Source organism: Nipponia nippon, unplaced genomic scaffold, assembly GCF_047370975.1.
Source record: "Nipponia nippon isolate SJK-2023a ecotype South Korea unplaced genomic scaffold, ASM4737097v1 scaffold_11, whole genome shotgun sequence".
Classification (NCBI taxonomy): Eukaryota; Metazoa; Chordata; class Aves; order Pelecaniformes; family Threskiornithidae; genus Nipponia; species Nipponia nippon.
Genome location: NW_028262302.1, coordinates 29,054,761 through 29,080,731, shown reverse-complemented (window position 1 = coordinate 29,080,731; position 25,971 = coordinate 29,054,761). Strand labels below are relative to the sequence as shown.

General features: G+C 46.1%; 2 protein-coding genes and 1 long non-coding RNA gene across 6 annotated transcripts in view; 1 reads left to right on the top strand and 2 right to left on the bottom strand.

Moving 5' to 3' along the window:
* The window catches only part of ATL1 (atlastin GTPase 1), a 31,893-nt gene extending 27,590 nt beyond the window's left edge, over nt 1–4,303 (top strand). The window contains exons 13-14 of one of the 2 annotated variants that reach the window (XM_087746886.1): nt 760–774; nt 3,137–4,303. In XM_087746886.1, coding sequence (XP_087603012.1) covers nt 760–774; nt 3,137–3,247 — 126 coding nt within the window. In that variant the 3' untranslated portion in view covers nt 3,248–4,303. The remainder of the gene's footprint in view (nt 1–759; nt 775–3,136) is intronic. The other variant, XM_087746887.1, reaches the window with a different exon arrangement.
* Nucleotides 4,304–4,446: 143 nt separating this feature from the next.
* SAV1 (salvador family WW domain containing protein 1) lies at nt 4,447–25,361 on the bottom strand. 3 transcript variants are annotated; one of them, XM_087746890.1, is made up of 6 exons: nt 25,097–25,361; nt 24,307–24,414; nt 22,820–23,266; nt 13,302–13,572; nt 12,206–12,349; nt 4,447–5,684 (listed from the first exon to the last, which is right to left on the bottom strand). In XM_087746890.1, the coding sequence occupies exons 1-6, from the start codon at nt 25,188–25,190 to the stop codon at nt 5,483–5,485; spliced, it is 1,266 nt and encodes a 421-aa protein (XP_087603016.1). In that variant the 5' UTR covers nt 25,191–25,361; the 3' UTR covers nt 4,447–5,482. The 3 variants fall into 3 exon arrangements, with proteins under 3 accessions (XP_087603016.1, XP_087603014.1, XP_087603015.1); XM_087746888.1 differs by lacking the exon at nt 24,307–24,414; XM_087746889.1 differs by lacking the exons at nt 24,307–24,414; nt 25,097–25,361 and adding an exon at nt 24,694–24,801.
* LOC148056938 (uncharacterized) lies at nt 15,767–19,802 on the bottom strand. Its single transcript, XR_015702133.1, has 3 exons — nt 19,700–19,802; nt 18,571–18,760; nt 15,767–16,906 (listed from the first exon to the last, which is right to left on the bottom strand). It is a non-coding gene; the product is annotated as an uncharacterized LOC148056938 (long non-coding RNA).
* Nucleotides 25,362–25,971: the final 610 nt, after the last annotated feature.

Genomic DNA, 25,971 nt, shown 5'->3' with positions numbered 1-25,971 from the left:
CGGGCTGCCTTTAAAATAAGGTGGCTCGAGAGCAAGAGCGGCCCATTGCCTGCATCCCAGGGGGGTTCATCCTGGCTGCCCTGTCCCCGGCAGCCTGAGCACCCGCAGTAAACCCCGCTGCAGTGCGGTCAGCGCCTGGGGACCCTCCCCAGGTGCCTCTGGGAGATGCTGGTGTCTTTAAGGGCAGCGTTTGCCCATCCCTGAGCGGGAACCAGTGCGGGGGGGGTTAAGCAAGAACAGGAGGCAGCCAGCAGGAAGGCAGAGACGCTGCCCGCTTGCAACCTGCCCAGCTGGGGGAAAAATAAAGAGGTTAAAGTGCCTGTAGCTGCTCCCTGGCCCCGCGGCACAGCTTTCCAGCTGAAGGGAAAGTTCTCCCGAGACAGCACTGTGCAGGCGGGCGGTACTGGCCCTGCTGCAGGCACCGGGGCGTGGGCAGCGGGACTCTGCCCGCCGCGATACGCAGGGCCGGTGCCCGAGTGCCCCGGGGCGGGTTAAAGCCCTCGCGGCTCTGTCCCGTGCGAGCACTCGGTGTCCCGTGGCGGCTGGACCGGCTGCAGGAGGGGTGGCCGGAGCTGTGAGGGGTCCTGCAAGAGGGGCAGCCCGTGCGGGGCGAGCCCCTGGGAACACACGGCCATGGTGGCACCAGCAAGCGGCTGCGGCCAGAGGCGTGAGCACCGTGCGCTCCCCTGGGCGTGCGTGATACACAGAGATGCTTTTCTTCTTTCTTTTTCTGTCTCCCCCTTCCCAACGCCTCCCCAGGGAAGCACGAATGAGGTAAGTGGCTCTTGTTCTCCGCATGTGACACCCCTCGGCTCCCACGGGCCCGGGCCACGGGCTCCCGGGGAAAAGCCTCTCGCACCCAGAGGCGCGTTTCAGCCGCGTCGCCGACTTTGGGCTTGCGGAGGACGGGGGGCTGCGAGGGCTCTGGGCAGCGACCGCATCCTGGCCCTGCACCAGGACGCTTGCCGGTGGCTGGGCTCTGGTTGTTCCCTGTGCTCCAGCTGCCTGGGGAAGGGGGTTAAACGTGGGCGCTGGAAGCCGAGTGGGGGAGAGATTTGGGTGGGGAGCGCGTTTGTTATGATGGGGATTTTTCACCTTTCTCCCATCAGTTCTGTTTGGGGATTTTCCTGTTGTGCTGAGAGGTCAAACCGAAACACCAGTTTGTTTTGTAGCACCAACCGTGCGGGCGTTGCGCAGGCAGGGCTCCTGCCCCAGCAGCCGAGGAGCCCCTGTCCTCGGCGAGGCCTCTCTGTGCCGCTGGCAGTGCCACGTGTGGCGTTTTGGGCAAAAACACCCCATACCGGATCAAATAAGCCAAACGCAGAACCTGGGAGGCACAACGCTGAGCTGCTCACCAGGCCTGCGCCGAGGGCGGCTGGAACCTTGTTTAGGCAAAGCCTTGTAAGCATCTCATTAAACCAAAAAAAAAAGGCTTCCCTACCAGTCTGTACCGCTGCGCACGTGCGTCAGTCCTGCGTCGTAGCCAGGTGCCAGCCCAGTCTGGCCGAGGCACGCGACTGCAGGCAGCTCCATCTTCCATCGTGTCGCCAAAGCCCGACAGCTCCGTCTGTCCGTGTCCACCCGCTTTTCAGCCACTCGGTTACGTGGGGAGTTCCTCTTAAAAGCCAGCTGGAGCAGCTCTCACGGGCCTAAAAGGCCATTTAAAAACCAAAAAAGTAGTTAAAAAGCAACCCGTTCCTTCCCGCAGCGGCCAGCGCAGGCCGGCCGGTTTGGTACCGCGCTGTGCCACCGAGGCCGAGCAGCTAAAAGCTTTCTGGCCTCTGGGTCCGTGGGCTTTGCTATCGATGAGCTCTTGAACAGATCCTGGCAAGTAGAAGTCAGCTCTGCGAGTTGGTTAGGCACGAATAAAAGCCTGGCGTGGCACGAGATGCTGCAGGGTGGCTTAGGTGGGATTTGAAAGCGTATTTTCAAGAAAGAAATGCAGAGAAGCTGCGTGAAGACTCCTCCACCAGGCCGCCACACTCCCAAAACACCGGCAGGCAGAGCCCCACCTCCGTGCCCAGGGGCCCGGTTGGGCTGGGCTCCGCATCGCCTTAAACACCCCCGGCGTCTTCTCCCCCCGCCCCGTCCCTTGCCGCGGCTTCGGCCTCGCCTGCTTCACTCAGCGCGCGAGGAACACGTCGCCCTGCGAGCCTTCGGCTTCCTGCCGGTCACCTGCCTCCTCCCACCCCGTCCTGAGCTAATCCTGGCTCCCCGGCAGCAGCCGGTGGGGCTTTGGTTGGTTTTTTTCCCCTTAAGTTCCTCTGAAAGGGAAATGTCAGAGCTGTAGCAGCCGCTCACACCAAGTCCTCTGCCACCAGACCCGTAGCGTGGCATCTCCGGTGCCGTTTGCACCCAGAACGAAGCCACCGAGGGGTGGGGACAGGGTGGGCTTGCCCGTCCCTGCAGAGCCAGCGCCAGCCGCAGCCCTGCGGGCTCAGAGCCTCGCCTCGGCCCCGCGGCTGCTGCGACGTTGGCTCTGCCCGCGCCGGCTTGGAACACGCGCCGGTCCCGGTCCCGCGGCCGCTCCCGGGGTTTCCCCCCGTGAAGACGCTTCTGAGGCGGCAGCCTGATCGCACCGATGCGCGGCAGCACCGGGCACGCACGGTTATTGGGCTGTGCTGCTGCTGTTTGCGAAGGAGCAGAGGCTTTTCTGCCAGACGGGAAAACACACCTGGGTACAAATGGAAAATGGTAAAATTAGAAGGAAAAAAACCCCTTCATTCATCTGCAGAAAAATAATCTGGACAAAGCAGTACCCATGGCATAGCAGAGCCCTCCGTGTGACGCAACATGTACCTGCCTGGTGGCGTAAAGCAAAACGCCGCGGATGCAGAAATTTACACCCTGTGCGTGAACCCTGTAGGAAAAATAACCAACCCCCGGGTGCCCTCCTCGTGCTCCAGGTAGGCCTCGCCTTAACGCAGCTCCTCCCACCGCAGAGACCTTTACAAAATTCGCAAACAGGTGATCGTTATTCTTTCCCCCATCGGACACTTGGCACAGCCAAGAGTTGGTGCACAAGACAAACCGCATGCCGCGGCCCGTGCGAGCCCGCCGCCGCAGCAGGAGGGCGAAAGCAGCGAGCGCGCGCGGCGGGGCTGGGGCCGTAACCCTCTGCTCTCTCCTTCCCCAGGCTTTGTACAAACTGTACAGCGCGGCGGCGACCCACAGACATTTGTACCACCACGCCTTCCCCGCGCAGAAAGCCGAGCCCGCCGAGGGCGCGGAGAGGAAGAAGGTGTGAGCCAGGCGCGGGCCCGTCTCCGCCTGGGTTCGGTATCCGTCCTCGTACCCAGCCCAAGCTCCTGCCGCGGAAGAGGGAGAGCGGAGAACAAGTCACCCGAGAGGCGGTTCGGTGCGGTCGTTCCACAGCACGGTGTCCGAGGGGAAGACGTCGGCGTGTTTTTCGGTTTGTTAATATGTACATAGTGGTGCTGCCGCCAATACACAGTGCTTTCAGTTCGTACTTGCCAGCGTACTTCCTGCTAAGTCATGGAGCCTTCTTTTCCCCTGCGTTAGTTACGAAGTCACTGAAGAAACCATAACTGACATGATACCGCAACTAAAAATCTTCCAGCCCCTAGCTTATTCAAAAGCCAACTTATTTTCAGATACTTGAACAAGATATAACATGTAACCAAGTTTTTCCTTCAATTAACTATTTAATTACATAAACAGAATTAAAAACGTATTAACTTGCTTTATCGGAAACTGTAAGGGCACTTCTGCTACGGTATGTGAGCGACCTTGTACGGAAAGCATCCTTTTCTGTTCGTAACCGCTGCACAAGGTATCACTTTGTATATGTACTGGAGAAAGTCGCACTGTATTTCTGTATATATATTCATTCTGGTGCATAGCACGTGTGTTCAACAGTTCTTTTGTCGTCAGGACTATTAAAGGTTGCTTTCGGTTCCTAAGAAGCCGGTTACACGGGAAGCGGTTATTGACTAACGAGGCGAGAGCTTCTCCTCTCGGGGTTTTCTTTTACATCCTTGGTTTCCTTTTGCCCTTCGGAATTGGGAGTTTTACTGCTAAGTCGGTATTTTTGGAAACGCTCCGGGCTGTCTCCCGCCCAGGTGCGACCTCCGGTCTGCTCCTGCTGCCCGTGAGGTAAAGTCCCAGGCAAAATAAAGGCTCCATCTTTCAACAGCGGAGGAAAAGCTTCTGAAGTGGAGCGAGGCCACAGCCGAGGGCCGGCGCCGAGCCCGCAGCCCTCGCGAGAGCCTGTGGCCGCCGCGCTCGTCCCCCTCGCTCGAAGAACCGCGATGCGTTATGGCGCAGCAGCTGACGCTTGGGGCCAAGCCGTAACCGCTTCGGGCGGTCACGGCGCGCTCGCAGGGCTCGGGTTTTACAGAGAACGGCGCAGCCGCAACAGCGGCTTTATTCCACCTGGGCCTCGTGCGAAAAAAAAGGCAAAAAAATTAGTTGAACGACCCTTCATTCATGAAACAAAATGATTTTTATTGAATTAATAGGATTTACAAGAAATGTATTTTTTTGTCTGCAACAGTGTTTATTGCACTAAAAAGAATCCATAAATAACATCTCAGGACAATCAATGAACCAAATGAAAATAGCGGAGGGGGCCACTGTACAACTGAAAATTTTCCCCAAGTACGGAGGCTTTCATACGAGACAAAAGCTCGTCCAAGAAAGGAATCGTGGTTCCATCCCTGATTTTTTCCGTGGTGCAGCTGGTCGGTAAGCCCTCAGACAACACCATCACCTTCCCACGGGACGGGGTCACGTTTAACGAAACGCAGTTTCCCTCGCATTTAAACACCTGTGGAAAGTTTGCTTAGAGATCCTGGTCTTTAAGAAGGTACAACTCTTTCCCCTCTAATTTCTGTGAAAACTAGGAGTAAATCTAAAGTAGCAAGGCGTAAAAGTAAAAAAAAAAAAATAAGGCAACTCAGCCTTCGCTTTCCTGAAGCGCTGGGTTTGGACTGGTGAAATCGGCTTCTGTCCGGTTACAGCACTGGGTGTTACGGAAAAGTAACGGCGTCGGTGTTCGGTACATTAAAGCTGTAAACAAAGAGCAGACCTCTCCGGAGAGAGGGGTAAGAAGTCCCGAGGGAAATACACGGGAATACTCGTTTGGATTTTAAACATGTTTTCAATCCGGGACATTTCATATAGTTGCATCTATTGCCCTTTAAAAATATATAGTCAGCTTCTTAATAATGCAGCTGACTGCTAGAAAAAGATACCAGAATCAAGTCTCTGATTAAACTCCGCGCTGGTTTTCAGAATAATAAACTAGTTCTTGTATGGAAAAAGATTAACAAACGTTTTTCATTTTTATAAACAATACACAATACATGTAGAAAAATATTAAAGAGGATAATAACAAAGGTGCAACATCAACAAAAATAAGCTGCCTTTTCAACAAAAGCACTTTTTTCATAGTTTTAAGTGTGAAAATCTTTTAAAGCTTCGTGTCCCCATAAAAGTCTACTAAAAAAGAGTCGTTAGCTTAAAAATTCTTGCCGTGCTGCTGGGCATACCACTGCTGCCGCTGCTTGCGATGCTCCAGCTCGGTGAGGAGGGCCTGCCGGTACGCTTCGTACAGCTTGACGATCCGTTCCAGTTCCTTCATGAAGAGCAGCTTCAGCATCCCCTGGTACGTGTCCAGGTCGGCCAGCTGGAAGAGCTCCCACTTCAGAATGTGATCGTATCTGTTTTGGTAAAAAAGATGATTCACCGCAAGCCAATACACGGCATTTTACGCGTTTGCTTAAGAACCGGCCTCGCGGTGGTACAGCCGCCCATCGGATTTCTGGCCATCTACGTTAGCGCGGTTTTTGTGAAGAAATAAGGCAATTAACACCGAAAGACAGGGGGCCGCGTCTCAAAGCGAGCCGGAGAAACAGCACCTACAGCGAAACTGCAGAGTCACTCATCGTACGCCAAGATAAACTCTAGCAATACTGAAGATCCTATTCACCGATTATAATAAACCAACGGAGAAAATGCATTTTGGAAGCATTAAACCAGCAATTCCATTCAACAAGCCTTGACGATTTAGTAGTAAAGCATCTTTTAAAATTAGAGTAACGCAGTAAAAAAAGGAATTCTTTCAACAGCTTACCCGAGCGCTGCCCAGCGAGCACCTCCCGGAGGGCAGAACGCCGCACGTCGTCCCTCACACCACGTAAGCATTCTTGCCCCTGCCTTAACGAGCCCTCGTGGACACTGGCCCCCCTCGGTTCATTAGAGGCAATAACCTAAGTCGGCGCCTCTCAAACTGCGAGCCACGAGCACCACCAGGGCCACGGAAGGGCTATCGGGTAGCATCGGTGAGGACTGAGGGCAGGAGGGGATCCGATGAGGCCATAATTAACGGCTGCGAGTACTCACACCAGCAAGGGCTGTCCTAACCGCCCGCAGCTCTCGGCAGCAATCCATCTGCCGCAGGGGGAGCGGGGTGGGCGTCAAGGGAGCGATGCGAGCGCTAGCGGCTAAAAATCCTACACATTCTCCCCACACTGGAAAAAACGAGCTGCTGCGGGGCTGGGGAGGTCCCCTGGAGACACGTGCCAAGAGCCTGAAACACAGCGGTGCCACCCCGAACTCCTTTAGGAATATCCGACCTAGCTCCCTGCAAGAGATGGGAACGAGCTCAGCTGTGAAGTCAACCAGTTACTGTTGTGTTTCTTCCCACTTCCACCGGTCACCAGGAGTTGTTGGTTGAGCAAGGCAAAATAGAGCAGCTTGGGTCGTCAAAGCTTTTTCCTCGAGGGAAACGGACACTGTTCAGCAGCGCAGAACGCGAAAGCTCGCAAAGAAAACCCCAACAGGTACGAGAAGGGGGCTACACACAGAGCGGCTTTGTCAGAAGCCACACTCCTCACTCTCAGCGACGGAGAGCGGAGGATGTGAAAACAAGCGGCAAAGAAAAGCAGAAGCACACCATCAATCCGCGAGGTGGGAGAAACGGCGCACGAGGAAAGCTGCGGAGCGTCGCTAACCACCGCAAGCGCTCCTGGGTTAAAGAGCCGCTGGCGACGTACGTTTTGCTGTCGTTCGGTAGGTCTTCTCCGCTCCCACTCACCACACAGCACCGCTTTGCTTAGAAAATCTGCAGCACTGTCAGTGATGGGGTTTTTATTTTTTAATTTGGAACAATTCTGAATTTCTGGTTATACTCCTAACACTTTTTTCAATTTCTGAAACCTAGGAACGTGCCCCTGTGTTCAGCCTTTCGGGATAGCAAAGCTGCTGCCGTTGGCCAGGTACAAACTTGCCGTACGATGGGCCTCGTCGAGCCTCCCTTGTTTCGCCAGCAGAGCTGAAGGAGTTTCCCCGAAGGCCGCATTTTATGTCGTAACTGCCAAACCACTCCTGCGACTAATCCAGGCTGTGCCCTTTCTCCTGCGAGGAATTTTCCACAACCAGTACTGGCACTCGAAGGTCTGCAACACGGGAGGCAGAGCGGGTGAAATGAAGTCCAGAACGGAGGTCTGTTCAATCGTAACGTTAGCCAGCGACGTGCTTTCGTGCCACACGTTCTTCAAAGCGAGTGCTGACGATCTTTTATACCAAACACATGGTTCAACGTTTCCCAATTTCAATGTCTGTAATATTTACCTTCACACATAAGGTATCCAAACTATTCAGAAAGCAAACATTTGTCTTCATTACCTTTCTTTAATGGACCCCTTTTTGTGCCAGTAGTAGGGGAAGGTTTCCAAGATCCTGGTAGAAAACCAGTATTTCTAACAACGTTTTTCAACGAAACCACGGTAATCCTACAGAGCTAGGATGAAAGGTCTCTGGCTCATGGCCAGGTGTCCAGCACTACCACCACATCCCGCAGGGCAATAGCTGCAGGACGATATTGAGCAGGAGACGCTGGCACTCAGGATGTTCCTCAAGGACACTGGACCAACAGCAAGAGAAGTGTTTTGGTGAGCAACTCACGGTACGTTAGGTCAGGCTCCGAAGCCCACGTGGCCAAACGGCTACTGACTGGGATCTGGCTCGTGTCAGCCAAGCGTTAACAGCCCACAGTGCAGACCTACCCGCACGCGCTTAAATAAAGTAGTACAATGACTTCAGAGCGCTAGAGAGATACCGATGCTGAAAATAAACGGGCTCTTCTCTTTGATGCTCTCCTTCCACCTCAGCGTGATGACTGGAGAAGTCTGGCAGGGTGACACGAGCTAGCAGCCATGAAGAGACCGGCCAGGCTGAGGAACAGACACACTTCCCAAGGCTCGGAGGGGACAAGGGACACAGAAATGACGCGCGACGCAACTGTAAGCACAGTTCTCATCAGTGGGAATATCTGGGCTAACCTGAGTCTACCTAAACTTGAAGAGAGCTGTGCGAGAGAACTTCAGGAATATCACCCCAAAATGAGCAGGGTGCCCCTGCGAAGGGGACCTGAGCAGCACGGAGTGTCCTGGCATGGGCCTGGCCAGCTCCGGGAGTAGGACAAGCCGCAGAATTTCCCAAGCAAGGTGAGGAAACGGCAATTCCCAACCCAGTTTTAATCTTGATTTTGTCTGATCTGAGTGGCTGACTACTATAGTTATTAAAAGAATAGAAGAAACTCATGGAATAAACAGAGTTATTTGATCCAACTGAATTACATGAGACAATACATTCGCTTGAGTGGAGACCGAAGCCAAAATATCAGTAAATTTATGCAAATAAACCACATCACGTGATGAAAAGATACATTCAGAAGGCCGTATGCATCAGAGAAGCATCAAGACATGCAGGTGACTACCAAAGATGCTTTTGAGGAATTTTAAGAACTTGAATAACCACAGCTTCTACAAACTTCCTAAATAACTGCTTCTACAGTAAAGTTATCCCAAGTCTTGACAGGGCTGCACTGCTGAAATCACTTTTCCCCAAAAGCAAGAAAAAACAAATTGCAGCTGTTTATCAGCGTGGAGATCAAACTCCAAAGAGAGGCAGACTGCAAGCTGCTGCTTTTGAAGGTTTGCCAAGTACAACTATCTTTGCAAGCCCTTGATTACTGATCTCAAGTGAACACCGCCTTTCCATCTCTGCTCCTTTCCCGCTCACCACGAACGGAATTCAACTGCAGCAGGATTTCCCCGGGGCTGCCCTGCGCTGATGTGTCCTTTCAAATGTCCGGGGCCAACGGCGTTTATTAAAACACGCTCCACAGCAAGGCCGATTCTCAGTGGAAGGACTTTCTCATTAAGGTGGCAATACAAGCAGGAAAGAAAACAAAGCTCCATCCCACGCAGTAATGTGTTTGCAGGTTTTCTGGGGCGTGCGGCTTTTTTTTTTTTTTAAGCAGCATCACAGATTGCCAAAACCTTGGTGGTTCTTTAGCTCTTTGAAGCTGTCATTGCTGACGGTTTCTCAAGAAAAGCAGCACATCAGGATTACTTTTCAGCGTGAGAGTTTCATTTCACCTGCCGAGAGCAGTGCTGAATGGGGGAAGAAGTCTAATTAAAGATTAAGCCATCAGCAGTGCCTCAGTGGGAATGGGCTCATTCAAATCCCGGAGATCGTAGGTCTGGGCACGCTCACCACAGAGACGCCGAGGAAAGGGGCACAGAGTACCAGGACCTGACTCCCCAGGCATTTTTTAGAAGGGCAACTAGTCACAGAGCCCGAAATCGAGGGGAGAAAGCACGTGAGTACAAAATTCCCGCAGAGCGCAGAGCCCTCCCCGCCCCGGGTGAGAAAGCAGGAGCTTACTAGACAGAACACGCAGCCAGAATACCCTGTCTCCAGGGCTTTTCCCAGCAGATAGCAAGTATTTAATATAAAACAGGACACTTGGAACATAAGACACACTGGCCTGCCCCAAATATTTACAGCCTTTGGTTAGGGCTGGAAGAAGAAAGTCCTGGGTTCAGATCCTTGCTCTAAAAGAGGTGGGGAAAGAGCCTGAACCACGATCTCTCATACAAGGCAGGCATTTTTGGTCTCCTCACCCTCACGGTCCCATGCGTGCAGTCTGGCATGCCGCGGGAACACCTACACCTACCTGGAAGGTGGAGAAACATTCCGTTTGAGAGTGTAGCAGAGGGTTAAATGCAAGCCAGGAGTCGATTCCACTGCGCTAAGATGCCGATAGCTGCACTTACGCTCTCAAAACAAACCGTGACAGATGCCAGGAGAGAGGGGAAAAGGATGCTTCAAGGTTTCATAAATACCTTGATACTGGACATCGTTACCTCAAGTTATAACTAGTCATCAAAGCCTCTTCACTGTTTAGTGAGCCAAATACCTTCTTTTTTATCTTAACAGTTTGACCATTTTTCACTGAAACAGGGAAGCATTACGGCTAACACCTACTAAACTCTCCATTAGACTTTTCCAGTGGCCAGAATTCTTACCCTTTAGAGAAACTTGTTAAAACAAAAGCTAACATTACCTATTTCTGCTACCATTATCTACTTTTCTCAACAAAACCGACTGGCCTTTAGTCAGCTAAATCAAGCTACAGTGTCAGGTGTAAGTAACAAACAGCAACAAAATATACCACCATGATTTCAGTGCAAAACTCTACTGATCATCAACAGACTTTTACAGTAAATTTCAAATAGCAGATCACAAAAGGTATTCCTCTACTACTACTAGGAAAGCGTTCTGCCCACTTACTTGCATTTTCGCACCAGAACACGGGAGGATACGCATACAGTTCTCGTACTCAGCTTTCGGACAATACTACTGAAGAACTTACAGGCATTACTGGATGTTTTTCTCAAGCTTTAAGCCAGTTGCTTTGGCAACAGAGAAGAGGTTCATTATTCAAATTACACTGAAAATATGTAAGTGATCTTGATTTTAATAACCGTGAAAATTATTTATCAATTGTTCTTTAAGAAGTCCTCAAGATGAGGTTGACACTAAGCCAGCTGCTACCACTCCTCCTCACTTTTCCAATAGAATGCTAGCATAAACCAGAATTTACTTCTTCACAGAAGTGTTTGAGAAATACCTATTACCACCAGCACTACTTTAACAGAAGGCTAAAAGGATACTGGGAAATACATGATTTTTGATGCCTCTGAAAAACGTAAATTCTGCTCAAACAGCTTGAAGGAACTAAATGTTGGTTTGTTTGTTTAATTTGTCTCAGCCTAGTAGATATACAGAAATTCCTGATAATCTTACATTGTTTAAATTGTCTTAAATTCACTTCTCAAGTTTCAAGAGAAGTACCAACAAGAGTCCATACAACACAGGCTGAAATATTTAAAACTACATTGTCTGCATGTGCCAAAGACCTAAAGAAAGAAACGCAGCTGCAGCCAAAACCTAGAAGTATTTCTAGGAAACAAGTCCTCCCATAGGTTACAGGACCTTAGCACGTCCCTGGCGCGTAAGTGTACTGGTGGATTTCAGGCCAATTTAAATCTTTATGGGCTGCTGGCAAGCCCAGTAGCTACAAGAAGTAATAAAATCCACTCAAATTATCGTTACTAGAAGCAGCTAAAGAGGCTTTTTTAGCTGAAGTCACTGAACATCAAACACAGCCTGAATTTGCAGCTACAGACTGCCCTGCTCATTGCTGTAAAACTTCAAGTTCTTCCATATTCTCCTTACGAAAAAGTACATGATTTCATAATTATTAAAATGCACCGTTTTTTTCTACTGCTTTTCTATTTAGCGTTACTCTTCTGCAGAGCTGTACCCATTAGAAAATGTAATTTGCTTCATTATGCTGACTCAAATCTTTTCTTGGAGGAGACTCCCTGTTCCTACAGCATTGTTTCTTTGAAAAAAATGACTTTTTACTACCACTTAGTTTTCAGTTAAAGTTCCTGAATAAAGATTTCAGTCTGTATTCAAAATTCTCAATTGTGAAGGAGAATTTGTATGTCTTCTTTAAAAAGGAGTAAGATATACATTAAGAAGTTAACACCCTAAAAATATTTCACATATTTTCTAAGCCACGTGGTACCGTTCTTGCACACACACTGAAAGTAAATCACATCCCCAACTCTCTAATATATCAGCCTGCAAGTCATGTGAACTGCAACAAGTACTGGGATGATTTTAAGTAATGCCTAGTACAAAGCAAACTAATGCGATGAACATCTGGTACAACTTCCTCACGCGCTGTCAGCAACAGCTCCTATGCGATTAAGAAGCAGATACCAGCTAGAGTTCTACTTTCAGTCGTCGGAAATAATTTGTTTTCCTTCTAAGCTAGGCATGCATAGCGTGAAATGCAGAGGAAAAGAAAAAAGCTCACTTTACAGGAGCCCTGGCATAGACCTGCAGCCAGTCTGGAATCTCCGCAGTGTGGTAGGGGTTTGCAGGGACGAGGAGAGGCTGGCTTCTCTCAGCTTGCTGGGGCTGGTAAGTCACCGGGGGAGGCTGGTCGTAACGGGGAACGCTGTACAAAGGAAGACAAAGTCCGTCACCTCCAAGCAATAACTTGGACGTACTGATGTCATTAAATTGTTAACATTAATACACGAGTTAATACATGCAAAGGCCGATGATGCAACCACATACGGAGCGTTGCCTCAGCAGGCCTACACTGAGAGCAACTTTCTGTTGCTATTTTTGCGCTCCGCTCCAACCACGACTGTAAGTGTTGCTGCTATCTGTTAGCACACTGTAAAATTCACCTTGGACCTGTTCACCTAGTGCCTGCTACCGGGACACTACAGCAGAACAAAAAACGATACCTGTTTTAAAAGATTAAAAAGGCAAGTATTGATTCAGCCAAATAATCCACCATTTAATATGTTAGAACGAATGTATTCAGGCAGCAGCTGGTAAGAGCTATTCCATTTATAACACAGGACATCCTCATATGGTTATCTCTTGTGCCACACGTTAAAAAACTTTCTCTTCCTGGGTAACAGCCAAATAGATTGAGTAGAAGAAATTAACTGGCAGATTTGGACTAACTTTATTTAACCTTTAATTTATGAGTAGCTAAAATACCAATTTTCATTCTAGAAAAGCCTTAATTCACGTTTCAGATGGTTTGTGCTATTTGTCCAGACAGTCTCCTGCAACATCAGATCAAGTTTCTTTTCAGTCTACAATTCAATTCTGTTCTCAGCAACTCTGTTGTTTTACCGACAGTTGAAGAGAATAGCTGCTCTGTTTTAGTGAGTTAGGAACAATATCCTGTTTCTAAACTTAAGACAGTAACAGATGAGAAAAAAACCTAACAATTACAACGTCTTCTAAAAATCTTAGTCAAGAACCAGTAAAGCTTGCTTCTAAAAATAAGAAGTTTTTGGCACGCTATATATGAGACAAAAACAGTTCCACTTTCTTAACTGGATTAGGAAAAAAAAGAATCACAGCAGAGAAGGCAGATGTCTTACCTGGGAGCACAAGGATGTTTATATTGAGCTCTTTTATTGATGTGATCTACATAATACACTCCAAATTCTGCTGACTCAACTCTCTCCCATCCCGGAGGCAGCCCCTCACGCTCGAGTGGATGGCTCCAGTGAGTTGTATTAGTGTTATGATCTATATAGTATTTCCTTCCTCTAATAGTCCAGTCCACTGACCAGCCAGGAGGAAGAGGTAAATCTTCAGAACTATGATTTGTTAAGTTTCCTAGAGATGTAGCAGCAACTCTACCGATGCCTAAAAAAAAAGGGAAAGCAATATTTAGCTAAACTGATGATACCCAAACCCAACATTACGTACGAAGTCAACTCCCCCCCCGCCCCGAGGCACCCTACGAACTTTGAACAATGCCATGGCGTTTATGGTGTATGCACTTGTGCGTTAGTAAAAAAGCACGATCAAGTCAAAACAGCTATTCCCTTTTAAGTCTCACTTGTTTTGCTCTCCTCTGACTCCAGATTCACTAGACAGCTTCGTTCAGAGACAGTTAAAGCATCCTTGCTTTTTCAATTAGACATATATTAGCATACATAACAGGGATGAAGCTCTTATTGTCTCAATTTGCTGAGCAGAGGGAGCTGATGTAAGATTACAAATGTTAAAGCTTTACATAAATGACAGTTTCTGTTACTATGCTATTACAGCTGCATCAAAACTATTTATCTACCAAAAAACACAGCTTTTTTTTTTTTTTTCTACAGTCAGAAATTACAACTATCTAGAAAAATCACTGAATACCAACAAAGCTTTTCAGATTAACCAGTCAAGAACAGTAACAGGAGCAGGTAAACCAAGAGAGGGGGGACGAGAAAGGTTAGCACTATACTGCGCTGGCCGTTATTACTGAAGTGTGGGCAATCACGGCCAAAAAGTGTCATCGGTAACAAGAGAAAACAGGAAAGCTGGATCCACACAGGGTCCTGCACAAGCTGAACACTCATCCTGCGCGTGCTGAAGTTGATGTTGCCACGTTTTATTTCCTAAACCTACCCGCGCTTGTTAGACTGGCTAGGTTACGTGCTGGGTGGGACAGCCAGGCCTTCTGAATGCCATCCAGGCGGGATTCAGAGACCTTCTGTTCAGAGCAAGTCACAAAATCTCCTCATCTCTTTTCCGCATCTCCCCCCCCCAACCCCGTTCCTCCCTCCCACAGATCCTGGAAGGAAGTTTTGTTGTCTGCTAGGTGGTACATCTGCTTCTCTGCATCTTGCTCTTCTCTAAAACTGAGCACCTACGCTTCATAATGCTGGAGAAGCATGTGAAAAAAAGTAATTTCCAGCTCTTCTTGGTGACGTGGGCTGCGCTAGGAGAAGAGCTTCTCCAGCAAGAGAACTAAAGCCTAGGTTAGGTGTATGGGCAGTAGGAGAGCTGACAGGAGTCAGTAGTTGATTAAGTTCCCACCTCTGCCCTAGAGACACAGCACGTTTAGGATTTATCACTAAATCGCTGATTTAAGAGACTCTTCACTGGCATTTTAAAATACGCCATTTGTTGTAACATACGCACAGTTTTTACATTTTAAACATCAGCTTGCTGGATGCTGAGAGGTACTGAAGAAACATAATTCCAATTTCATCTTTTCCTTCCCTCTATATACTATGGATACTTAGGAAGCTAGTTGAAATAAAAGCCATAGTAATAATTACAGAAAACTAAAAAAAACCACCCAAAAAACCCCAAACACAAAAACCAAGTGACATCATCAAGAATTTTGCAGGTCTCTTTCCATTTCTTGGAAGCCTACTACCTACTGGACGTGCTGGCCCAAATTCAACTCTCTTTTTTAACATCCTTTTAAGTAGTTACCTTCAGTTACCCACAGTTCTACAGTTAAACAGCCTCTGGCTTTAAAGAAATTCCAATTATCTTTTCATCCCACAATCAAATGCATCTCTTCCATCACGGTATTCATCGGAGTGTGCGTGTTACCGTTTCCCATAGCCAGAAGAAGGGGTATGGGAGCCACTTTTCCCACTTTCTTAGAAGTCAGAAAGTGACTCCATCACAAGCACCACATTTACTGACTGAGGAATACGCTCCTTTCCTTCTGTTTTTCAGAAATAACATTTTTGGGTGATTATTTTTGGGGAGCGTGGAAGGGGAAGGCAGAGTCCATCTCACGTAAAGCATACTATTAAAAAGAGCTTTCAGGTGTCGTCATGAATTCAAAAAGACAACAGTAATACTGAAGTAGCAGCAAAACTGTTCTGTTTCTCAGGCAATTTCATACTCTTGTTTGCTGACAAAGGCAAAGGTCCTTTTCAATGATGCATACAGAATATAGCAGGCTCGCCAAGCGACGCCATCTATTTTAAGCATTAGTTTACCTAGAAAATGACACAGACTGAAAACTGGATGGGCTCTCATTCTAATACAAGATAGCAGTCATCAACAATAAAGTAACGGGAAGGCTCCACAGCAACTGAATAAATAAAAAAATAAATAAATTAAAAAAAAAATCTCACAAACTTCCTCCTGAGTACTGTTCTTTAAAACATTTGTGCTCATCTACAAATCTTTTTCTAGCCGCGTTGTGTTCTGAATTATTTGGCCTTAGAGTATTTCCTCTTGTTACGGTACTTACCTATTTGTTAGCTTTATAAAGGAAAGCTGTGGCTGTGCTCGTGCGATAGCTCCCGTCTCTCCTTAGGATTAAGCAACCTAGACCTTTACTTCCAGTGAGAAGAAACATCCTAAAGGCTTCCTGACCCTTAGCAGTACTGGGGCAGGGAAACTATTTCAGACCCTAGCGACAGTTATGTCACTGGTTTTGTTTTCATTCCGATGACAAAATACAAACATTTAAGCTTCTTGAAAATACTGCACTTTGGATAAACAAATTCAGTATTTTCTCCAATTAACTGGGCCGCCGTGTTGTAATTTCATGTACGTATAAACAGTGACTATTAAGTCACCGCTACCAGAAGATCTGAACACACAAACTTGACTGGGGGAAAAGAACCTTCACAAAGGCATAAACATATTTTTCCATTTACTGTTAAAACCAGCACATGTCTGTATTTTTGTTACAGTTCTTCCTACTTAAATTCTAGCATGATTCCAGCAGCAAATACATATGTATTTATTCCCTGGGGTAAAGGTTAAATTCTTTCTAACATTAGGAAGTTAGTATTAAAAGTCGCACAAGCCACCCCCTGCACCAGAAGTTCTCTTGACAGAATGCCCATATCTCTTCATATAAAAGCCAGAGAAGACGGGGAGATGGACTCAGGTAGAAAGGAAAACCAAAAGCTGATTACAGAGAGAAATCACGTAGAAAGCAGGCTAAAAGGCAACGCTGCACCCAACGGAAAGGCAACACTGGCAGTTCCGTGTTTGCACAATCATTTAATTCTAGCTACACGGCTTCTCCCAGTGCCAGCTTATTTTTGTTTTTAATTTCCAAGATGCAGAGAACAAAAATATACCAGACCACAAATACATTATACATTCCTTTTGCCGTTTTGACTTCATATACGAAGAAGCAGAGCCATACCATTAAGATAAACTTACGCAGCTGTAGCAGTTGCCGGTTTTGAACAGTGTTCCAAGCCTGTCCAACTAGCAAGCTCTAATTATGAAATCAAAGGCCAGATTTAGAAACAGATGGTTGCAAATACTTCAGGTTGTAGACTATCATGCCTAGTCTTAACGTGCATTTTTCCCCTTAAAATCACAGATCATATTGGAATATCCTGCGTGCTGCAAGTTTTAAGACGTCAGGTAATATTCATAGTGTCATACAACATCAACCCACTATGGCATTCAAAGCGGCAATTAATACAATTTAGGCATTTATTTATATAACTGGAGTTACTAGAGATCAGAAAAAATTGTGTATTGATTTTCCTTATAAAACCCAGCAGATGCTTCCTTCAAGGGAGAGTGGATACACACGTCAGAGAAATAGCTCCTGCTATGATTTTGAACAATAAGAGAAGATGAAAATTGACTTTCATATATACACACCTATAAGTATCAATAATAAGACTTGAACAACACTTCGAAGAGTAAATTCCTATGTGATCTTTTCCAAAGTATAAACCGAAGAAGAAAGTTACAAGACAGCCTAAAACCATCTACTGTGAACACTACACTTCTGTGTCATATTGCCCAAGTTCGATACTCTTCTGTATTTAAATTTCAGGTAAGGTCTTAGCCCTAAAGTATTTTCATAGCAGCCCAAAGCTTCACGTAGGATTTTACTGCACACACCAAGGATATTCCCTGAATCATGGGCTGGTATCAGATTCACATAGCACAATGCAACGTATCTACAGAAAAAAAACCCCGAACTTACAACTTTAACCATTTTTACCAAAACATCTAGTGTAAAACCTGCGGTTTTCCTCTTGATGGAGGATATGGCCTCTACCATAGGATAAGCAAAATCAGACTAGTCAAACCACTTCACTGTAACTATTACTCAGGGTTTTCTTGCTCACGTACTGTTTTATCTATGACAAGAGAGAAATTCTCATTCTTCCCGCTTTCCCAAGGAATAGGGTTGTTTAAATTATCTGCTTTTTCCAAATGTTAAAAGTCTCCTTTCCTCTGCTTAAGTACGAGCACTGTTCTTTACAAACTCCCCTGAGTGGCACTATCAAATCTCAAGAACGGTCAACAATGAATTTAAATAAAGTTACACAATTGTAAATGCTTTTCAGGTTGCCTCTTCGGAACTCGTCTAGCCTCATCTGTTAATTCTGTTTCCTAACAGTATGTGTTTGGGGCATTTTTTTGGTTCAACTGTTGCTTTTAAGGAACATCAATATTGAACGTTATTTGTGGCTTTGCTTTTTCCTTCTCTTGTAAAATACAGTATCTTCGGTTTAAGGTCTCGAATTAACTCTCAGCCAGGCCAAGAGGCATTATATGCTGTTCCAAAGCAAAAGAAAATCCTGTTCAATGCAGTTTGCTTGCTTAGGAGTATCACTGTGTATGGTCTCAACACTTTGAAAAAAGAAAGTGCAAAGGAACAGCAACCACTTATTACTAGTATTAACATGATTTAAAATACTCGGAGTTTTAAGTAAGGCCAGGCCCTATATTCACTCTTATTCTCAACATCTTCAACAATAGGGTGTCCTAATACCAGAACCCAAACTTTAACTGTGAGCACCACATTCCAGTGCATTATAAGGTATCAGTGCAAAGAGTTCCTTCATTTAATAGTCTTCTCTTAAAAACGTATCTTAAGCTAATAACATCACAAATGTGAAAAATACGTAGTACCTTCTTCAATCAAGGAAGTTCTGTTTGGTTTGCTCCATTAGTATGGAACAAAGAAAACCGTAAGTGATACGCGTTCATGCTTTCACAGCCCAATGAAGGGGTTTTATTGTAAAGGCGCTCTGCCTGGAAAGAAGTCAAGTTCTTAGGAGGAAAGGTTTCCAGGTCAGCAAAGGGCAGGTCTTCAGTCTGCCTGGTAGAAAGCACAGGAGAAAAAATCCTATCACCAGGGCAGTCCAGCATGAAGGGAAAAGCGCAAAAACACTGACGAGAGAGATTCACTTTGTTTATTAGATACAGCGCTGATGTAGGCAGAGACGTTTCAGAGCCTACGAACTCCCCACAACTAGCTTCAACCAAATTTCCAAGTGTTGAAGAACAAATCTAGCCAGACAAAAGGCCTTCATATTTGTCTTTAATTAGGTCAATTGTCTTGAGAGCTGTTTTTCAGGATGCCAGAATCCCCCCCCTTCCCCTCATCAAACCAGGATGAGGAACAGGAAGAGAAGATGAACGAACTGTTTACTTTTAAGAGACTACGTAATAATAAAATAGCAAAAAGAAGTTCCAATAACTATCCTGTTTAGATAGGTCTGCAGGCTCTAGGCCTTCCTAACCCATTCCAAAGCGTCTGAAGGTACTTTCTGAGCACAAGTACCTCGTTCGTCAGAGGGAACGGGGCGTTCCAGTAAGCATAAACTCACAAATAGGAAATGACACAAAGTAATTTGAAAGCATCCAAAAATACGCTACAGAGAAACTACTGCAAAATGAGCACAAATGAAGAAAAGGGCGGGAATTGCCATTTGATTAAAAATGAGTGAAGCGTACACACCTAAAAAGAAAAGCCCTGCTACTTTAGCTCTAAATAGGTTTCACTTCATAATTTGTGTTTCTTTATTTTGCTCTTATATTAAACATGAATATGAGTCTGCAATTTTTAAGGGGTACAATTTAACACGAGATGAATCTACTTTCACTAAAGTGCGCTGCATTCTCTGTTCACAGGATTAATCATTTTTCTCCTCTGACATCCCAGTCAACTGCGTACAATCCACCATCAGAAAGCACCTTTACACTGTGATTTTAATCTCAGCAATTTTCATATACATGTAAGAATTTTTTAGCTTACCGCTCAAACAGGTACAAATAACTCTGAGGTCTTGGTTACAAGTTAGTTCCAATCTATACTGTAGATATAACTTCAACCACAGACCTCCCCAAACCTTTAACCTAGAAGAGAGGAAAGAGATGTCGAGGAAAGACAGGTAAAGCCTCTTAGAATCAAGTTTGAAATGGACACTAAAAAAAATTTTCAAGAAATGCCACAGAGGTAGGCTACACGTACAAAACTAGGAAATATCTCAACTGAAGACATTTTTCAGGAAAACCAGCAGCACTAGGTAGCTAATTAAAAACAAGTTTAATGAAAATAAGAAAAGGAGGACATGGGAGAATTGAATCATACCGAGAGAGAAAACATGACTTGAAGGAGAAATGCCTATGAACGAACATATCAGTGCTGTCAACATCAACTGTTGGAAAATCATGGGACTTTCTTAAATATTTTGCTGAATACTTTGAGTATGAAGATCTCAGTACGAACACGTTTTCAACTTATCTCCAAATAATAAAGAGGAGAATCTTTATTTTGAACGAAAGCTGAAATTCACACGCACCTCTTCACTTCCAGACCACTGCTTCTCGAAAGTCACCTCAGTTGTAACCAACGGTGAATGAAACATCACTCACCAAGGGCAAGTATGCCTTGTGGTCATCAGGCAACACTTCTGTAGCAACCAACACAAACCGTAACAGAACCGACTGAGGGGACCTTCTGAGAGAGGCTGGGAGAGGAGGAAAAGGGCAGAAGGCAGCATTTACAGATTCTAGCTAATAAACAGACTTATACGTTGAAACTGTAGGTATTAGGCAATTTTGTCATCAGTTATCTTGATCAAGAATTTTGATTAGGTGAAACATTTAGAAACAACAACGGAGATGTGTAAGGAAAAAGTAATTTAGACAAAGACAATGAAAGTAAAAGGCCTGCCTCAGTATTCTGGAAACGCAGGAAAAAAGGAACTAGAAATTACAGAAAGATCAGTGTAGCTCAAGTAAAACACCGAAGGTTTGAAGACAATGGATAGTTCAAATAAAAAGAAGCTTAATGGTGAGATGGAAGAAGTAAGAAAAATCTATCGTTTTCTTACTTTTGGCCACATAATTCTTTTACTGAGAACAAGTAACAGCAATTCTTGAAAAGATGAACAGACATTAAGGACATAGGTCAATATTCTTACTGCAGTGAAACTGAAAGCGGAATTTAAGAGTTCATAGTCCATGCTGAGATGAAAGAAAAAAAAAAAAAATGAACAGAGGAAAAGGGAAACACTTTGGCAGACAAAGAGCTCACCTTTTTTCGTCTCTCCCTACAAATGCGTAAGACTGAATACTCACCCATTACAAAATCTGTGTAGAATTTGTTCAAACTATTAAACGTAAAAATATGAGAGTGAATGACAAAGGCCAATCAAATATCAGCAGCTCCTTTAGGATTTCCAGTGGCTAAAGGACCATGTATACAAACAGGGGAAAAAAAAGTCTTTTTAGAAAGAAATCCATGTTGCTAAAATTGAGAAAAATATAGCTGTAAAGCCCTACTTTTAGCTTGTTTTAAAAATTTGCTAGATTAAACTCCCCTTTCAAATGAATAGCTAGAGCTCCATCCATTTCCACTTAACAGGGTTTCAATTCTACACAGCAGCAGGACCATTTTTTGAAGCCTTCCTCAGCGCACACAGTTACTGTACCAATTTTGCATGTTAAATTGATGGATTGCTCTATGAACTCCTCCCCTCCCTACAGTATCCCAGCACACGCTAACAGGTGCTCGTTATCTGGACCAGGTGAATGTTTAATGACTGCTGGCTGAACAACAACGGACACGGATGGAGGTCTCCCATGCGAAACCTAGGTAGGTCAGATGTATTAGCACTTAGCACAGTAAATGAGAATAAAGTAGCAAGTCTTAAACCTCAGTATTTCAGAATTTACTGGTTGACTGCAGTAATGCTAGCATTACTCTTCTGTCACTTGTCATTGAAATGTTTCTGTAGTAAGAAAACCCACAAAGCATTGTCGGGTTATAATTCCATATGCAACGTCAGCAGCCTCAAATGCTGACATTCTTCCTCGCAGATTTATTTTTCTAGACAGGCGATTTATTTTACTATAGACTATTTACTATTTTGTTTACAGATTACAAGTAATGACGAACTAACAGCGTATTTCATATCGAAGGTACATTATTTACAGGTTTGAAATGTTTGTTTCAAACTCCTCCTTGAACACAGTTTCTGTAGTATATACGGTGCTCAAACACAGCCAAATTTACTACTTTTAAGGTCACCTTTCTATGGGCAATACTGTAATCCCAGACTTTTTATTCCACCAATAGATTCACAACAGCACACTGCACCAAAGAATTAGTCTTCAGTGTCATCGCAGATATAATCAAATACTTCATAAAGTAATATTTAATGGATTCGTCTTTCTTATGCTGTTCTTCCATTAGAAAACAAAGACAAGTTCCAGTGAATTTGAGGGGGAAACGGGCATATTTACAAACACTATTACAAGCTAAAAGAAAAAAAAAAAAACAAATCAAGGACGAGGAAGTCAATTTCAGCACTAACTACATGTCAATTTGCTAATTACACAAAGAGGTCATTCCTCCCTTTGACTATTTATAATAAATTACTGTAATTACTGAGGTCAAATTAACACAACAAAATTAAATAATAACACAATGATAATTAAAATGTAATAAAATAAAACTGCAATGCTATAATTTAGAGCTGTTGGTTATTCTCTACATTGTGAAAACAGTAGATGTCCCCCAATGAATAAAATCCCTTGCTAGTTAGCAACTGAATCAACTTTGTCATGAGGAGTTGCATATATCCTTGGCATTAAAAAAAAACAACCTTGCTCAACCTTACCCCATTTATTTAAAGAATAAATCATGGTTTAAGTATATTTTTTTCCCTTTCTGGATATATGCAGTCAAACTCTTAACTGTAAGAAATGTGAACACGTACTGTACTCAGATCACAGAAATGTCATTAAAAAGCTCTGTCCCACACAGCGTAACTCCTAAAAACACGACCCTGGTCATCCAGATACACCTCTGCACCTAAAGTCTTATCAAAAACATATTTTAAAAACCCAGCAATTCATCAATACTTACCTGAAGTGTGCCTCCCATGATTCTGTGACATCCTCTGGAAAAGATCGCTGTTGTGTTCATAATACCTGTAGTCCTCGTGGACGCGATCATTTAACTGACGTCTCCTCTGGGCATCGTAAAAATGATCGTAATAATAACAACGGGCACCAGCATCACCATTTTCCAAAACAGAATTAGCTTCTGTTAAAAAGGACTGCGAGGAAGAGCCATATTCTCTGGGGACATCAGCTAAGCTTCTTGCAAGATAGGAAGGCGCAGACAGTCTGTTGCTTTCACGTCTCATTATTTCATGAGGTGGCCTCTGCACCGGAGTTCGAAGGAAACTCTGGTTTCTGGAAACAATTCCATCTCCACCAGAAGCATATGAAGAAGAAGTTGAGTCAGGAGGACAGATATCAGTTCGTCTTGGAATGGTTGGACCATGACGGATAAATGAAGGCATCAGATCTGATATATAGCACAAAAGAGAAATAAGAACTTTGGCTGTACGTACACATAAAGCATTTAGCTAGCCACAACGCTGATTTACACCATGGAATTGAGGAAATTCAAATGCTAGAACCCCTTTACGGCACCTCTAATGCATATGCAAGCATAATGGTAACGCTGCAGTTTGTACTGGTGCAACAGAAACCATCGCACCCTCCACCAGCCACAAACTACTGCCAAAAGAGTGCAGTTTTGCCAGTATAACTGCACCCACAATAAACAACAACAAAAAAAACACCAAACCCAAACCCCATCAGAAAACACACACACTAAAAAAACCCCAAAACCACCCCACACTGTACTGCGGCTACGTCATCCAGGCTTCGTACCTCTCTACTAGAAGGGTCACGAAAATCCAAGTATCCTGGCTACCACTCTACCACTTCATCAGGACCACTGCCTTTATGAACTCAGAATAACTGAAAACGTTAATGCCTACGTGCTGACAGGAATCCATGACAGAATCAGAATTCATACTTTCTCCACTAATCACCAAGTTCAGCCAGGAAAACGCCCTTACTCTGCACAAGTTAAGTTCTCAAATTATCATGAAGATTTTTCACTTTCTCCTTTACCTAAAGAGGTTTTGCACACGAGCAGTGACATCTGTTCATAAAATTTCACTGCCTCTCTCCAGTAAGCGATGCGTTACTCCTCTCCTTACTATTACTTTCAACATGATCTAAATAAGTAGCTTCCCTCCAGGTGAGCTCAAAGAAACTATGACTTTCATTTAGGAGGTTATGCCTTATTATTAACCACTTTTTATTAATAAGCCCTTATAACTTAGGATAAAAATTCAGTGCATCCCAGAAGGTGTCATCGTAAATTTATAATCATTACAAAGCAGGCATGTAATAGCTAGTCATGACATCATGGCAAATAGCATGTGTAAAAGCTGTTACCCGTTAGACACACCTACAGCTTAGTATGAAAACAACTTTGGGGTCTTTTTTCAAACACTAAGTCAATGTAATCAAACTACTAAACGATTCTGCCTGTTGACTGGGGAACCAGCTGTTCACGCAGCAAATACTTCCAGAAAAGCTGGGTGCCTGCTCCTGCCAGCAAATTGGTTGTTGCTAGTTGTGATCTCCAAGCTAATCCTGCAATTACAGCATAACACATTTCAGTCTCGGGTTGTTTTCCGAGATTAAGCAAAAGAAACCCAAGTGCACTTTCAAGGTGTATTTGCCAGTCTTCTGTCAAGTCCTGGCAAAGTCAGGGCTGTGGCATCGGTCAGGCGAACCCCGCGAAGGTGAGCGCGTCCAAGGTGCGCGGTGCGACCTCGTCACGTCGGTCCACGGGTTTGAAGCGGAGCACTCGCTTCCCCTGGGATTTTATGCAACCGCCTCGTACAGTTATCCCCTTTTCAAAGCACACACCTTTTGGCAGCGCATACAGCCTAGATAGGGAAAACAACCACTGACTTTCTGGCCGGGGAGAGACGATCTGTTCCGCTCGGCTGCGAGAGATGTCTGCAGACTTATCTCAACCCCTACCTGTTGAAAACGGAGCAACGGCGGCTGAGGAAATTAAAAAAACCAACCGAGTTGTTTATGGCGAGCCGCTGGGGGTAAGGCTCCCTTTGAAACTCAGCCTGCCTTGCTGAGGCAGGCTTTCCGCCACTCCCGGGTCTCACAGCGGGACCCCCCCCGCCGTGAGGGGACCCCCAGCCCCGCGGGGCCTCCGGCCCGCACCGCGGCACACAAAGGACGCGGCCCCTCCCGGAGGCCTCGGGGCTTGTCCCCCCAGCCCAGCCCGCCGATCCCCGGCCCCGACACTCACTGCGAAGCAGAGGGCTGGTCTCCTTCTTCACGTACTTGCCCTGCACCTCGCCCGGCTTGGAGAGCTCCGTACGCGTCTTCTTCCGCGACAGCATCCCACCTCCCGCTCCGCTGCTACCACCGCCCGCATGCCCGGCGCCGCTCCACCGCTCAGGCAGGGCAGGCCCCGGCCGCCCCGACCCCCTCAGGACCGGCGGCGGTTGCTCGGCGCCCGCATGGCCGCGCACCAGGCGGGGCGGTGGCGGGGGGGGGGGCTCGGCGCTGGGGGGGGGGGCGGTGGCGGGGCCGCCGCGCGGCGGCTTGTGGGAAAGCGGCCTCCGCCCGCCGGGGAAGGCCGCGGGGCAGGGGAGGGGCGGGGCTGGCACAGCGCCCCCGCGCGGCCGGGAGGGCGCATGAGGGGAGGGGAGGGAAGGGAAGGGAAAGGGAAAGGGAAAGGGGAAAGGGGAAAGGGGAAAGGGGAAGAGTAAGGGAAGGGGAAGGGGAAAGGGGAAGGGAAGGGAAAGGGGAAGGGAAAGGGAAAGGGAAAGGGGAAAGGGGAAAGGGGAAAGGGGAAAGGGGAAAGGGGAAAGGGGAAGAGTAAGGGAAGGGGAAGGGGAAAGGGGAAGGGAAGGGAAAGGGGAAGGGAAAGGGAAAGGGAAAGGGAAAGGGGAAAGGGGAAAGGGGAAAGGGGAAAGGGGAAAGGGGAAAGGGGAAAGGGGAAAGGGGAAAGGGGAAGAGTAAGGGAAGGGGAAGGGGAAAGGGGAAGGGAAGGGAAAGGGGAAGGGAAAGGGGAAGGGGAAGGGAAAGGGGAAAGGGGAAAGGGGAAAGGGGAAAGGGGAAAGGGGAAAGGGGAAGGGAAGGGAAAGGGGAAGGGAAAGGGGAAGGGGAAGGGAAAGG